Below are 16,710 nucleotides of genomic sequence, written 5' to 3'. Positions count from 1 at the left end.
CTCCTGATGGGATGGCGACATGGACAGAGTAAAAGGGATGGTCTGGTGTGTTATCTGTGAGGGCAGTGTTGACCCATTCACCACTCGTACCATTACTGGTTGAGGTAGCATAACCAGGGGTATTGCGTGATGTTGGGCGAAGGCAGAAGACATAAAATTGCCCTCCGCCCCAGAATCCACGCAGAGCTCTACCGAGTGAGAGGATGAGCCTAACGTTATTGTCCCCTTAAAGGACAATTTGGAGGCAAACATCGCCATGTCTAGTGTACCTCCACCTACTACCACTAGACACTGACGTTTCCTCGACCGCTGGAGACATCTGGTGGCAAGATGTCCTGACTGCTGGAAAACATGACAAACCTGGAGTGCACGAGCAGTCCGGGACTTAGATCCCGCTCGTGACACTTCCATGGCCACATGTGACTCAGGAGCCTGGACTGGAGATTCCAAAGGTTTGGCGAAGGTGGGAGCCAGCCGAAACCTTTGCCTACACTGGACTCGCTCTAACCTCCGCTCGTGAAAACGGAGGTCAATATGAGTGGATACTGCTATTAATTCCTCCAGTGTGACAGGAATCTCCCTAATGGCCAGGGCGTCCTTAACGTGGTCAGCTAGCCCCCTCCAAAATATAGGAATAAGGGCTTTATCCGACCACTCCAGCTCAGATGCTAGCGTGCGGAAGTGGACGGCAAAATGGCTGACCAAGGACGAGCCCTGAGTCAATGCCAACAGTTGGAGGGCCGTATCATGGGTGACATGAAGTCCTAAAAAGACCTGTTTCAGAGTGCTCAGGAATAACGGAGCACTCTGCACCACATGATCGCCTCGCTCCCACAGCGGCGTAGCCCACTCCAACGCCCTGTCCGACAAGAGAGACACGATAAACCCCACCTTTGCCCACTCTGTAGGGAAACGAGAGGCCAGAAGCTCGAGATGTATAGAGCACTGACTCACGAAACCCCTACAAGACTTACTATCACAAGAAAAATTTTCTGGTAGCGGGAGGCGAGATAGAGTCGGTACAGGGGTGGCAGTGGACAAGGTAACTGCAGCCACGCTAGCAGCCTGAACAGCGACAGCAGTGACATCCACAGCTGAGGTTGAACGCTCTAGAGCCGCCAACCTTCCCTCCAGCTGCTGGATGTACCGCTGTAAACGCTGATCGTCCGCCATTTACTAGTCAGACCTTGGCGCTAGTATTATGTTAGGACTGGCGGAATGCACCAAGTTTAAGATGTAATGGTATTAGTTGCGTTCGCAGTCCGAGGTCCACCGTGCAGGTGAAAACCCTGCTGCTAGTAGAGATGGACGATATGGCAGTACAATATGAATACACACATGGGTTAACTTCACCCTGTGTGAAGGAAGCGAACCCTGTTGCGTCACAGGACCATGGTACCGCACCAAGAGCGCAAGCAAGGAGTCTCAGAACTCAATCCCAAGACTCAGGATTTGAGTTCATAAAGACCTCATGCGCTCGACACCGCTACTGGGGTGTCAGAGAGACAGAAATAATATTATTTAAGAAGCACGAGAGTGCATGCGGTGCCGCACTGGCGTACGCCACTAACCACCCAGGCTTGGGTCAGGAAAGCGCAGAGAAAGCGCACGGCGCTGCACTGGTGGTCACAGCAATTAGACGCTGTAATGTGTGTAACGTGCTGATGGCTAAGTCGGGTGCTAGATAGCAATCATCCACCTTCTGCGAGCAGTCATACAATAGGGAGGGGATTTTAAAGAACAACTTTCACTCACAACACACACACGTTTACAAAAGACAATACTAGCGCATGGCCGTGCGGTCATGCGAGCCTTAAATAGTTGCAGCACGTTTAGGACCTTCAGAGAAGGACCAATGGAGTTGCTGCAGTACCTGAGCATGTGACTCCAGATCTCCACTGAGAGATCTTGCCCTGGGCATGCTCAGAGTGCAAAGCAGGACTTAAGGTACCGTCACACTAAGCGACGCTGCAGCGATACAGACAACGATGCCGATCGCTGCAGCGTCGCTGTTTGGTCGCTGGAGAGCTGTCACACAGACCGCTCTCCAGCGACCAACGATGCCGAGGTCCCCGGGTAACCAGGGTAAACATCGGGTTGCTAAGCACAGGGCCGCGCTTAGTAACCCGATGTTTACCCTGGTTACCAGCGTAAAATGTAAAAAAACCAAACACTACATACTTACATGCGTCCCCCGGTGTCCGCTTCCTGCACTGACTGAGCGCCGGCAGTAGCAGGGCACAGCGGTGACGTCACCGCTGTGCTGTGCTTTCATTTTCACTTTGCGGCGCTCAGTCAGTGTGGGAAGCGGACGCCGGGGGACGCATGTAAGTATGTGCTGTTTGTTTTTTTTACATTTTACGCTGGTAACCAGGGTAAACATCGGGTTACTAAGCGCGGCCCTGCGCTTAGTAACCCGATGTTTACCCTGGTTACCAGTGTAAAATATCGCTGGTATCGTTGCTTTTGCTGTCAAACACAACGATACACGGCGATCGGACGACCAAATAAAGTTCTGAACTTTATTCAGCGACCAGCGACATCACAGCAGGATCCTGATGGCTGCTGCATGTCAAACTAAACGATATCGCTAGCCAGGACGCTGCAACGTCACGGATCGCTAGCGATATCGTTTAGTGTGACGGTACCTTTAGTCCTAGCACCTACAAGGACCTTCAAAGAAGGACCAATGACCTAGCTGCAGTATCTGATCATGTGACCCTCGATCTCCACTGAGAGATCTTACTCTGGGCATGCTCAGAACGTGAAAAGCAGGACTTAGTCCCAGAAGCGTCTGCTCGCCACTGCCCAGCACTGACTTCAATGGCAGAAGCAGGAAATGCAGCAGTAACTCTTAGCACAGAGTCAGACTGAATGAGATGCTGGGATCGACGTCCCCGCTGAGCAGGTTCCACTGCAGCCGGAGAAGAATGGGAGACCACAGCGGAGATGGCCCGAGATTCCCCCTGTGCAGAGGCAGGAACTCGACCCCTTACACTATGACTACAGAGTTGTCAGCTTTCTACACCTCTACTTAGTATACACGGAACTATTTTTTTTTTGCGTGTCACCCTAGTGTCTATTTTTTCTTAGTTAAATATTGAAGTATCTATGTGTTTACAGCAGTTCAAAGACTTAACCACAACTTAATTAGAACACATGTATTTGCGTTATAGTTTGTGCATGAAGATAAATTGTTCTGTAATAGAATCTCTCTTATACATTTATTATCCAAGCCTTTCCCTTTATGGTGGAGTAGATCAAAACTATAAAGAAGTTTTACAAAAGTATGGCATTCATGGCTTATCCTCATAGAATGTTGGAGTTGGAAGGAACCTCCACAGTCATCATCTCTAAGCCCCCTGTTCAATGCAGCACAGGATTCATGAAACCATCTCAGACAGATGTCTGTCCAGCTTCTGTTTGAAGACTCCCATTGAAGGAGAACTCACCACTTGGCAGCATGTTCCACTCATTGATCACCCTCACTGTCAGTTTTTTCGAATATCTATTCTGTATCTTCTCCTTTTCAGTTGTGTGTTTTCGAGATTTCATTAGCATTGCACAAGGTGCTGTAATCATTATGTGTGTAGGTGATTAAATTATCACCTGTGCAGTACAAGGAAATCCTGAAAACATGACCTGTTTGCGGCCCTTGAGGAATGCAGGTTGAGACCTCTGCTCTACACTGTGACATCCTTCAGACGTTTGCAAAATGCAATTCTGGTGTGACTCAGCCCCACAACCTTTGAATGACTTCAGGACCCTAGGAGTCCAGTGCACTATGCCGTGCCCCAGAGAGCCAGATATTATCTGATATCAAAATCAAACACCTTGAATCCTCCTTGAAATATCTTGCTGCTGCTGTGGTATCAATCCATAATTATTTAATGCTTTGTCTTATTCAGCTTGAGATAGCTTTAGTTTGGCTACATAACTCAAACTGCTTAATCTCATTTCTTAAAAGTAGCCATCCTTCTTTGTTTTAAAGGCCTTATGCAGCTTTTACACATTCCTACCCAAGAAATAATTATGTTTTTTTATATATATAGTCCTTTCCATTCATCAACCAGCTTTCACTTACAAAAATGTTGCTTAGATTTTTCTTTATCAAAGAAAGAAACTGTTATAGATAGTCTTAACCTTGCTGTTATAGTCAAGTCATAAATTGAAAGTAAAGATGAAACACCAGAAGTTGTGAAATTTAAAGGTCAGGAAAATCATTTCTTTGCTAGTTGATAGAGTAAGACATACAGTGGGGCAAAAAAGTATTTAGTCAGTCATCAATACTGCAAGTTCCACCACTTAAAAAGATGAGAGGCGTCTGTAATTTACATCATAGGTAGACCTCAACTATGGGAGACAAACTGAGAAAAAAAAATACAGAAAATCACATTGTCTGTTTTATTATCATTTTATTTGCATATTCTGGTGGAAAATAAGTATTTGGTCAGAAACAAACAATCAAGATTTCTGGCTCTCACAGACCTGTAACTTCTTCTTTAAGAGTCTCCTCTTTCCTCCACTCATTACCTGTAGTAATGGCACCTGTTTAAACTTTTTATCAGTATAAAAAGACACCTGTGCACACCCTCAAACAGTCTGACTCCAAACTCCACTATGGTGAAGACTAAAAAGCTGTCAAAGGACACCAGAAACAAAATTGTAGCCCTGCACCAGGCTGGGAAGACTGAATCTGCAATAGCCAACCAGCTTGGAGTGAAGAAATCAACAGTGGGAGCAATAATTAGAAAATGGAAGACATTCAAGACCACTGATAATCTCCCTCGATCTGGGGCTCCACGCAAAATCCCACCCCGTGGGGTCAGAATGATCACAAGAACGGTGAGCAAAAATCCCAGAACCACGCGGGGGGACCTAGTGAATGAACTGCAGAGAGCTGGGACCAATGTAACAAGGCCACCATAAGTAACACACTACACCACCATGGACTCAGATCCTGCAGTGCCAGACGTGTCCCACTGCTTAAGCCAGTACATGTCCGGGCCCGTCTGAAGTTTGCTAGAGAGCATTTGGATGATCCAGAGGAGTTTTGGGAGAATGTCCTATGGTCTGATGAAACCAAACTGGAACTGTTTGGTAGAAACACAACTTGTCGTGTTTGGAGGAAAAAGAATACTGAGTTGCATCCATCAAACACCATACCTACTGTAAAGCATGGTGGTGGAAACATCATGCTTTGGGGCTGTTTCTCTGCAAAGGGGCCAGGACGACTGATCCGGGTACATGAAAGAATGAATGGGGCCATGTATCGTGAGATTTTGAGTGCAAACCTCCTTCCATCAGCAAGGGCATTGAAGATGAAACGTGGCTGGGTCTTTCAACATGACAATGACCCAAAGCACACCGCCAGGGCAACAAAGGAGTGGCTTTGTAAGAAGCATTTCAAGGTTCTGGAGTGGCCTAGCCAGTCTCCAGATCTCAACCCTATAGAAAACCTTTGGAGGGAGTTGAAAGTCCGTGTTGCCAAGCGAAAAGCCAAAAACATCACTGCTCTGGAGGAGATCTGCATGGAGGAATGGGCCAACATACCAACAACAGTGTGTGGCAACCTTGTGAAGACTTACAGAAAACGTTTGACCTCTGTCATTGCCAACAAAGGATGTATTACAAAGTATTGAGATGAAATTTTGTTTCTGACCAAATACTTATTTTCCACCAGAATATGCAAATAAAATGATAAAAAAACAGACAATGTGATTTTCTGTATTTTTTTTTCTCAGTTTGTCTCCCATAGTTGAGGTCTACCTATGATGTAAATTACAGACGCCTCTCATCTTTTTAAGTGGTGGAACTTGCACTATTGCTGACTGACTAAATACTTTTTTGCCCCACTGTATTTACTCCTAACTTAGCATGAATGTACACGGTTCATGTTATGTTTAATGTAGTTTTCCTGTATTTTCATACTAATTTCATGCATCAAAAACACTATGTTCAATTTTATGGATTGTTTTTCATTGTAGTTAATATCTAGTTAGTGTGTGTTTACAGTAAATATTAGCGTGATGCTCTATAACATTGTCAAGGATGCAAAAGTCTTTAACTTATATATAACTAGTTCATTCAGAAAACTGCATTCTGTTATAGTCACAAAAACTGATCTCTGCTGTTCAATAACCATAGTCAAAGAGGCATTAAATGTCATGTCCTGTCATATGTTTTCAGGTTTATGTCAAACGTACTATTATTTTGGCTACACCACCAAAACCAACCTATTTCTCCAATTACTTTGAAGATACCAAATACTTCATGACTTGCATTGCAGACTAGTTAATTCTATAGTTACAGAACCCGTGGGTCAAGCATCCCGCTTTTCACAAACTGTTTTGAACATCCATTAGAGATAAAATATGTTTTTGTGCTCAAATCTTGCGTAAAATAGAGAACACAGAGAGCAAACAAATCCTGTATATGTTATTTTACAACTTTTACAGGATGCCCCAAATAATGCTAATATAGAAAAGTTATTTCCTTCTATGGTTTATATTTTGTTTAGGCTCACAGTCTCATATTATGCTTAATATTTTGTTAAGGTTTCATATTTGGTCTAATATTTTCCTTTCTCACATCCGAAACTTTGAGAAACTGTGTGTTATTAGCAGTGCATTCGGAAAGGTCTGATGGCTAAAATTCTCATAAAAGTATGGGGCAGCTGATGGAAATTTTCGATGGGAACTACATTTGTCTGTAAATGGTATAAGAAAACTTCTCACAGGGGAAAAAAACTGAATTTCTTATGCTCGCTACCCATGTGTATTCTTTTCTCTGAGTGCTTGTGATTTAGAGGGCTTCCTCCCAAAATTTGGCTTCACTGGTAACCCGTAATCTGACATTGGGTCAGAACAAAACCAGCTAGAACGATGCACATTCAGACAAGCTCTGAAAAACAATCCTGCTTCCCACAATTTATCAATTTATTGGCAACTACTTTACAAGGATTAACTGAAAAAATAAATTATATTTTTTTAAAGGGAATCTGTCACCAGGCTTTTGTCTCCGTATATGGGAGCGACATAATGTAGGGGCAGAGACTCTAAATCCAATGATGTATCACTTACTCTTCTGGGTGCTGTGATTTTCATTAAAAACTGTTTCACAGGCTGCAGATCTACCAGTTCTTTTAATGCTGATTTCTGCTTAACCCCACCCATATCACTGATGGGCAGTTTTCTGTGTACATTGGGCATAAGCATAAAGTTGCTAATTAGTGGTCGGGATGTGGTAGAACTACCTGGCAGCAGGACAAGACGTTCTCTAGTGATAATCTCCTGCTGATAAAACAGTGATTTTAGAAAAGCTACAGAAAGCAGCCCAGTACTGACCCAGGATCCTGGAATTAGGATCTCTATCTCCATATTATGATGTTCCCAGATTAGGTAGCATGAACATTTTGACAGATTCCTTGTAATGTCAAAAGGAAGTGCAGATGTATCCCAGAAAACACTGGATGCAATGCAGCAATTTTCTTAGAAACCAAAATTTATCAATGTTACAGCCTTTTATACATCACAGCATTGCCAATTGGGATACATGACAACTAAACTTTAATGACAGTCTGATTGCTAAGAATTAAAAACAATAGGTTTTTGTACAGACTTTGCACATTCTTCAGGGTCTTTAAAAAAAGAAAATATTTTGTATGCCTTTTTTTAAAATCCATGTTATCGCGATAGCTCTCTTTCCTGGGCAACATCTGATATTGGGCGGTATAACAGTGGCCTTTTGCCTTTGTTTGGTACACTTATAGATCCTGAAAGCATTGGGCATCAGGTGATCATATTTCCACAGAGCAACAGCCCACACTGTCGGGGACCTGGAATTGCCCCAGCCAAGCTCTTCTTAGCATTGTGCCTAATTCTGCACAACCTAACAAGGTTAGTAGTATCTACCTATTATATCCAGTTTGGTCTGACTATTTGTGATAACATAGTGCTATGTTTATATTATTTACACAGCACTATTAGTCCACCAAGCTGGAGTCAAAGCCAATTCTTAAAAATTAACCCTTTTTACTCGGATAGTTAATTGACATATTGCTTTATATTTCATATTTCACACAAATGTTCTAAATGCTAGAATGCTCCACCAAGTAAACCATCCAGAAAACACATATTGGCTCTTAGAGAAAGTAGTAACAAGAATTCCTACTGTCACGTCACTTCATGATACTAATCTGTAGTTCTTTGCTACTTTATAAAAAAAAGATTTTATGAGACTAAATAAGAAATAATAGTAATAATAATCTTTATTTTTATATAGTGCTAACATATTCCGCAGCTCTTTACAGCTGGCACTCATTATTATCGTTATCGTTGTCCCCGATGGGGCTCAAAATCTAAATTCCCTATCGGTATGTCTTTGGAATGTGGGAGGAAACCAGAGTGCCCGGAGGAAACCCACGCAAACACGGGGAGAACATACAAAATCCTTTTACATGTTGTCCTTGGTGGGATCTGAACCTAGGACTCTAGCGCTGCAATGCTAACCACTGAGCCACTGTGCTGTCCAAATACATTTGTCTCCAAGGCATTAACACTCCACATCTGTGTTTAGCATTTCACCTCGACCCCATTGAATTGTTTAGACCAAAGCTGATAGACTAAAGTGGATCTATTAAAAAAAGACCTTTCCTTATCTTATAAAACCTTATAACTATAGAAAATATTTTTCCAACTCACCAATTGCAACATATGCAGCCTACTCTTATTAAATTCAGTAGAGTATACTGGCATTTGAGCTAAAATTGTTATGATGAGCATTTTAGATAAATTACAGACTTAGCCAAGCGGTTTTCATTTTCCATTTGCCATCATTCATTCTTTTCACTTTAGAAATACAGCACATTCAAAAAAAGTTTTTTATTACTGTACTCTTAAGACTCAGAGGAGATGAAGAAACTATGAGCTATCCGTTGCTAATTACACCATTAAAACACAGTTCTGTGCTGTGGAAAGCGCAACAACGAAAATGCATGTCCATTTGTCAAAGATGTTTTTGAAAGCAAAGTTAATTTAAACAAAAGATTTGCAAGAGTTCTATCGGTTCTAGTCCTTTGTGTTCAACTTTTCTCCATTTATCTTTTGTGACTTTTTATGTAGAATCATTTAAACCACTTTTTCTTCTGTCTTCTCTTTCATTTTTTAAGTGGAGCAGAAACTTTACTGCAAAAAGTGAAACAATGGAATACAGAACAGTCTAATTGCACTACCAAAGTTTTTTAGCATATTCAAGCAGAAGATAAAATATTAATAGCATTGCACATGTTTAATAAGTTGAATTTATATCATGTAGATAACATTTTAAGTAGAATTTTATAATGACGGTAGTGGTAATTATCATCATCATCATCATTCATTAAAATCTCCATCTTTATACAGGCAACAATAAACGTCATACACATTTAAATATCTATGTCGACTCTTAAATACTTTTAATACACTTTTTCACAATAAAATTTAACAAGAATTTCATTTCAAGTGCAAAAAATACAACACAATGAAGGCGCAGTTGTTATAAAAAAAAGTATAAAAATTGAAAAAATGAAAAAAGCTAAAATCCAAGGTTGTAGCAGCTTCCTAACAGCTGCAACTTGATAATACTGTTTTGTAAGATATTAAGGGGGATTCAAGACTTTAAAAATATTGGCCTATGATCCTTAGGATAGGTCATCAATATCTGATCAGTGGGAGTGTGACACCCAGCACCCCCGCCAGTCAGCTGTTCCCAGTGTCAGCAACAGTCAGAACTGTTCAGATGCAGAGCTGCCCAGCACACCTCCATCAACTGTATAGTGGCTATGGCTGGGTGTGGATGTGCAGTACCCAGCCACTATCCTATCAATGGTGCTGTGCAGCTCTGCAACTGAGCAGTTCAGGCTGACGCCAAGAACAGGTGATCAGAGGGGGTGCCGTGTTTCGCACCCCCACTGATCAGACATTCGTGACTTGTCCTAAGGATAGTGCAACAATGTTAGTCTTGGACAAGTCCTTTAAATAACATTGAAAGGGTATTTGTCACCCCCTTGTACGCTTTTAAGCTACTACTCTGGGCATACAGGTGATAGAATTGTTAAAATAGTCTTACCTGTATGCCTCTTAGCTATGGTCTTGTTGCTGAAAAATAGACTTTTAATCCTTTATGCTAATTAGGTCTTCCAGGATCCAAGGAATGTGGTGCCTGGATAAAAACTCTGCCTCCAGTGGTAATTTGCCTAGCACCACCTTCCCATGCATGTCACATTGTCGTGTGACATTAAATTGTGGCAGCGGAATCCCTGTCTGCAGCCTGCACTCGTGCGAACACTTTTCCTTACCTTTCCTGCCCTTCTAAGGGCAGTGTCTTCAAGTTCTTCTGCACAGAAGAAGATCGAAGCCAATTCCCAAAGCTGAGCAGAAAAGGTAAGCATAGTCGCATGATTGCCCTCTAGTCCTGAAGAACTAATTTACATAAAAGATAAATGTCTATTTCTCAGCATCAAGACTGCAGCTATGAGTCATACAGGTAGAACTATTTCAACAATTCTATCACCTGTATGCACATAGTAATAGCTCAAAAGATTTCCTTTAAGATAAAATAAAAATGTTGCAATTTATTTTGTAGCAAAATTCTCAGTGGCAAAATTATCATTAAACTGAGTAGTTGTGCTGCAGATTTAATTCCAGAAATGCTGCAGATTTGTCACAGCTCAAAAGGTTAATAATCAGTGATGATTTGCAAAAAAAAGATGTGCTGCATATTTTAGAAATGCAGCACAGACACATTTGCAGTGAGGATGTTTCATGAAGCATGTGGGTAAGATTCCCTAAAGGAGTGGTCCATCACTTAAAATGTATTTTCTAAATATATATATATATATATATATATATATATATATATATATATATATATAAGCTAACCACTTTTGTAATTAGCACTAAAATACAATACCATACACTTGACCTTATTTAGTTAATCCCTAACGGTGTTTTTTTGCTGTACTTCCTGTAACACATCGTTTGAGATGAATCTCAACCATTCACAGGAGGCTGGGTCTACACTCACTAGCTGCAGCCTTCATCACTCTTCCTGGTACAGGATGTAATCAGAGAGCAACACTGAAGTTATTTGCCAGTTTCTTGCATCGCTGTCCCTCTTCAGATGTCATAGATCATGGGTGATGGCACTGTGAGAGATGTGAGCGCAGAGTCAGCACTCTGCTTCTGTTTCCACCACAGCTGTAGCTTCTGTGAAATAAGATGTCATCAGGGGGCAGAGATAGAAGCAGTGAATGACACCAGCACCGCCCCAGAGCTTACAGCACTGCCCTCAAATGAACTGTCAACAGAGGATGGCACTGGTGTCGGTCACTGCTCCTAGCGCTGCCCTAAAATGAATTGTCATCAAGGGGCAGTGAGAAAAGCAGTGACACCAGAACTGCCCCCGATGATGATTAATTTGAAGGTGGTTCTATAAGTTGTGGGGCAATGCTGGTGTCATTCACTGCTTCTAGCTCTGCTCCTTTACAAAGCTCTCCTCAGTCAGAAGCTATAGCAGTGGCAGAGATAGAAGTAGAATGCAGGTGTTGCAGTTACATCTCCCAAAGCGTCCATCATATAAGAGCCTGGACATCTTCAGAGGGTGCCTCAATGCAAGAAACTAATAAGTAGCCGCAGCACTTACCCTGATGACATCTTGACCCACAAGGAGAGTTAGATGCTGATGGAAGTGAGTGCAGCCCCAGATTCCTGTGACATCACATTTGAGGCTCCTCTCAAATGAAACATCACAAGAATTCAGTAAAAAAAAGTTAGAGACTATCTAGATAAGGAAAAGTGTAGAGAATTGTGCAATAAAGCAAATTTCAAAATTAGTTAGGGTGTAAGGAAAGATATTTAAAAAAAAAAAATTTTCCCTTTAAGCTGTGTAACAAACAGCTTTAAATAGCATGCAGGACAACTTTCATAAATGCAATACAAGGCCATAACCTGTTTTCATAAGCCAGTCTTACCCCCATATATGCATGAGCACTCGGACAAGCAAACTATTTTTTTTTAATGAGAGAGATGAAAGTCACTGCCAGAGACAACTGGAAGCATTTCTCTTCTCTAAAAACAAAATTATTGGGCGTTAAATTTCTAATTGTCTGATCATTCTCTCACTCAATATCATCTGTCTTGGGAGAGTCAATAGTCCTGTATATGCTTCAAATACTTCATTACAAAGTTCAGATGACCGGTTTGGCTTATTTTCATTTAATTTATGCAATAAAACAACACTAATTGTAATAAATGAATAAATGAGTTTGTGACTTACCTATCTGAGCTTCTTGGATCGTCAGCTTGTATTCCGAAGGCTGGAGTAACTTTGGTGGTTTATCGGTCAGTGGAGCTGAAAGAACACAATATAATCTTAATATATATTGTAAAGTCTTGTTGTCATATACATTATAAGAAATATGGTAGATTAAACACAAAAGATATGTTAAAACTCACCAGAATTTCACTGATGAGTGAAGTTTTTATTAGAGTTAGACAAGATGGAGGAACAGGCCAGATTGTAGTTGGACAAGTAATTTTGCAGGTAAAGAAGCTGTTGCCCCACAAAACCAAGGGATTGCTTGTTAAATAATATTCCACAACTGAAAAATTTGGCCTCACCGTTAGGAAATGTTCACATGATTCAATCACACTGCATTTTTTGCTACGATTTTCCGAAGTCACGATGTAAACAAATTATTTTGCTGTAATGTTTCATAACTGTGGCAAAAATGCAATGTGACAATAACATGTGAGCCTTAATTTCCTAATTTAAGACAACTGAAACTTAAATAAGGATCTGTATGAAAGTTATCTAACCTTATTACATATCAGGTAAATACATTATAAATACACAGTACATTGACTTGTAATCAGAATATTTATAATCATAAACAGATAGATTTGCTTTTATGGAAGATCTATCACCTAAATATATCTGCAATGTTTGACATAATATAACCATTACAAAATCACAGTGACATCGTATAGTAATCAGACACCTTTTGAGTAAATTAGACCCTTCTTTTCCAATGAACCATACCCCTTTTCAATGAGATCACGCACCATCTTGGGCATATTGTAAAAAGTGCCTAAAACCCATGAATACGATGCAGGTAATGAAAGACAGTTTTATGTTATACAAGTAGCACTTGAATTCTGGTACATCTAGCTTAATAGCTTAATAAATCAACCATTGTGCTCTGAAAATAAGTCAAGTATGTTTACATTTCTCTCGCCATGGGTTACTTCAATAATACAACCATTATTGTTTGTTTGTTAACTCAATGGCCAGGTGTGAAATTCTACTCAATGACCATAAAGGGAAGATGTAGGATCAACCCTCCTAAGCCATCTATATGGGCATGTAGGTCACAGAAAGCTGAATAAAATACCTTGAATTCTGTAATATGATGTATTATTCTAGGGAAATACGTATTTTTCTTATATGCAAATGAGGACTTAAGATCTATAGGTCAGGCATAAATCTCTCTAAGAATCTGCCTACAGAGCTTATTAGAAATGAAAAATGTCATTACCAGTATTTGACATGTAATGACTGACAGTCTGCTGCCATGCTTTTCTCTCATGCTGCCACAGAGCTCTACAATGAGATCAGCACTAACAGATTACAGCAGAGCTAACTCTTTAGTGAGACAAAGTTCACTTCTGTTGTACTAGCAGTTTTGCAACGCAGGTGTCATCTTATAGTGTTTCTGCTTCTATCTCACAGGCAGCAGGTGTGGGTGAAGGAGCAGTACAGCAGAGCTGACATCACTGCAACTGTGTAGCAATAAGCCAAGGTTTACCTCTGTTATACTGTGTCAGTAATAATCAGCCACAGCTCTGCAGTAGAGCAGCAAGCAATATGAGAGAAAAAACACTGCTCCAAATGTTTGCAATGAGAGAAAGTTCCCTTCTGCTGTACTGTGTTAGCTCTGCTGTACTGGGCTAGTGCTGACTTCAGTGCAGAGTTGTATGTGTTTTTCAGAGCAATGTGTCAGCTTTTTTATGTATCATACTGATAATTCCCCCTTTAATTTAAAATAATCTCTGGAGATAGATTCTCAGGGAGATCAGTATCTGACCCAAATATTTTAACAGCTCATGTATTAGCAAAATATGGATATCTCCGAAATGAGACATTGGATCGCAGATATCAAGGTATATTTTTATTCAGCTTTCTATGATCCGCATACTCATTTTGGCAACTTAGGAGGGTTGATCCTACTGACAGATTCACTTTAATGTCACTTCCAGTAATATTTTTGTCCAGTAATATTTTTGTTTGTACTAGCTTAGTATAATTGAACATGGATAGTCACTTTGAACAACTTTTATGGCCAATGTTATCTAAATCATATGTGTTAGCATAACAATTCAGTAAAGGGGTGATATGAAACTGTAAAATATTTTAGGTCTGTCTATTTAAATTCACAATGTAATCTATTTTCTAATATACCTTAATTAAAAAGGTCACTATCGTTCTCTCACTATGCTATTTGACGCCATTAATTTTTTACTACTTTCTGTATGATGATGCTTCACTTGAGAACCCCCAGTGCATGTTGGGATAATCAAAAGAATCATCATCAGGTGGCAGAGGTTGTGGTCACTGCTGCAGCCTCTGACCCCACCCTGAAATGAAGTATCATCAGTGATGTCCATTGTCAATACCAACATGTGCTGAGCAAAATGTTGTTATCATGAAATATTCTTATTAGTGCACAGTGATAGTGCGCTAACTTGTTGGCTTTGATGAGAAATTAAGTCACTTGCAGGGGTGATGCTGGTCTCTGCTTTCCGGGTTGTCTTCTCACAATGCACAATGACAGTGCACTTTTTTGTCTGGTCATCCCTTCTCATCAAAGTTGGCGAGTTAGCACACTGTCACTGTGCATTAAAAATAATATTGCTCAGTGACAGTGATTCTACTGAGCAAATATCATAAATGACAACTGATGCATGCTCAATAGAGCAAGGACTAGCCAGGCCCTTTAAATGGATGTTATTGAAAAAGTTTTCTTTCAGGGTGGGGGCAGAGGCAACATCAATGACCCTGATAGCATCTTGTTTGATTATCCTAGTATGTGCTTTGGGTTCTCAAATTAAATGTCATATATAAATAAGAAGTCGGTAAAAAAAGGAAGTTAGCATAGAGAGAGAAGATAGAGTACTTTTTAATCAAAGTATATTAGAAAAGATATAAGATTAAGACATTTCATAGATATAGATTTAGAATTAAAATAAATATTAGTTTTGGACCACCCTTTCAATACATACAGGGAGGCATGGCGGACATTTTATTTGTAATCTGTCATAGTTTAAACAAATAGATTATTCTTTGTTTTTATATATTTTATTAAAACAAAGAGAAACCTGATTTCTGCATATTACAACCAAAAAGTGGACTTGTTATTATAAAGTAACCTACTTCTCTTTTTAAATCAATACAACCTTATATATAAAACAAAAAACAAACCCTTAGCGGCTAACTAAACAACAGATGGCACTTGCCAGTATCACTAATAATCAAAGAGTACAGCTGTCTGGATTGCATTGTACAGTATTTAATGATAAACTATTGTATGTAATTTTGATCTTGTTTCAGTCTCTCTGGAATCCTATTTTTAACTTACTATTTTAGCTGCTTATGATTCAATTTTAAAGTCCAGCTTTAAACTAATAGCAAAGCCACACAAGAGGGCTAAAATACTCCAAAAATTTAAAAAAACAGCAGAAAAAGGCAGAGATGCAGCCAATCTATATAGCAAGATGTTGGCAACACAGGTGCAAAATACTAAATAGACAACCACTCACCACATACCCATTCATGGAGGGAGTGACTGCTTAGTATACATTTGCACAATAAAGGCCTGTATAGGGCGCTGTTCACATAAAGCAATGCATAGAGTCTGGTTCTCAGCCTATTAGTCATGCCTAGTGTTGAGCATTCCGATACTGCAAGTATCGGGTATCGGCCGATATTTGCTGTATCGGAATTTCCGATACCGAGATCCGATACTTTTGTGGTATCGGGTATCGGGTATCGCAACAACATTAATGTAATAATGTGTAAAAGAGAGAATTAAAATAAAAAATATTGCTATACTCACCTCTCCGACGCAGCCTGGACCTCAGCGAGGGAACCGGCAGCGTTGTTTGTTTAAATTTCGCGCTTTTACTTGGTTACGTGAAGTCCCGGCTTGTGATTGGTCAGGGCGGCCATGTTGCCGGGACGCGGACCAATCACAGCAAGCCATGACGAAATTACGTCACGGCTTGCTGTGATTGGTCCGCGTCCCGGCAACATGGCCGCCATTAACCAATCACAAGCCGTGACGTCACGGGAGGCTGGACATGCGCGTATTTTAAAAAGCGCGCGTGTCCAGCCTCCAGTGACGTCCCGGCTTATGATTGGTCACGGCGCCATGTTGCCGGGACGCGGACCAATCACAGCAAGCCGTGACAAAATTACGTCACGGCTTGCTGTGATTGGTCCGCGTCCCGGCAACATGGCCGCCATTAACCAATCACAAGCCGTGACGTCACGGGAGGCTGGACATGCGCGTATTTTAAAAAGCGCGCGTGTCCAGCCTCCCGTGACGTCACGGCTTGTGATTGGTTAATGGCGGCCATGTTGCCGGGACGCGGACCAATCACAGCAAGCCGT

At 40.8% G+C, this 16,710-nt stretch overlaps 1 protein-coding gene across 2 annotated transcripts in view; it reads right to left on the bottom strand.

Moving 5' to 3' along the window:
* Window positions 1-16,710, bottom strand: part of IL1RAPL1 (interleukin 1 receptor accessory protein like 1) — a 2,314,681-nt gene that overhangs the window by 524,800 nt on the left and 1,773,171 nt on the right. For both annotated transcript variants that reach the window (XM_077294673.1, XM_077294674.1), the window contains one exon: window positions 12,316-12,390. In XM_077294673.1, the coding sequence (XP_077150788.1) occupies window positions 12,316-12,390 (75 nt within the window). The remainder of the gene's footprint in view (window positions 1-12,315; window positions 12,391-16,710) is intronic.

Source organism: Ranitomeya variabilis, chromosome 3, assembly GCF_051348905.1.
Source record: "Ranitomeya variabilis isolate aRanVar5 chromosome 3, aRanVar5.hap1, whole genome shotgun sequence".
NCBI classification, from domain to species: domain Eukaryota; kingdom Metazoa; phylum Chordata; class Amphibia; order Anura; family Dendrobatidae; genus Ranitomeya; species Ranitomeya variabilis.
This window is presented reverse-complemented; position numbering and strand designations above follow the sequence as displayed.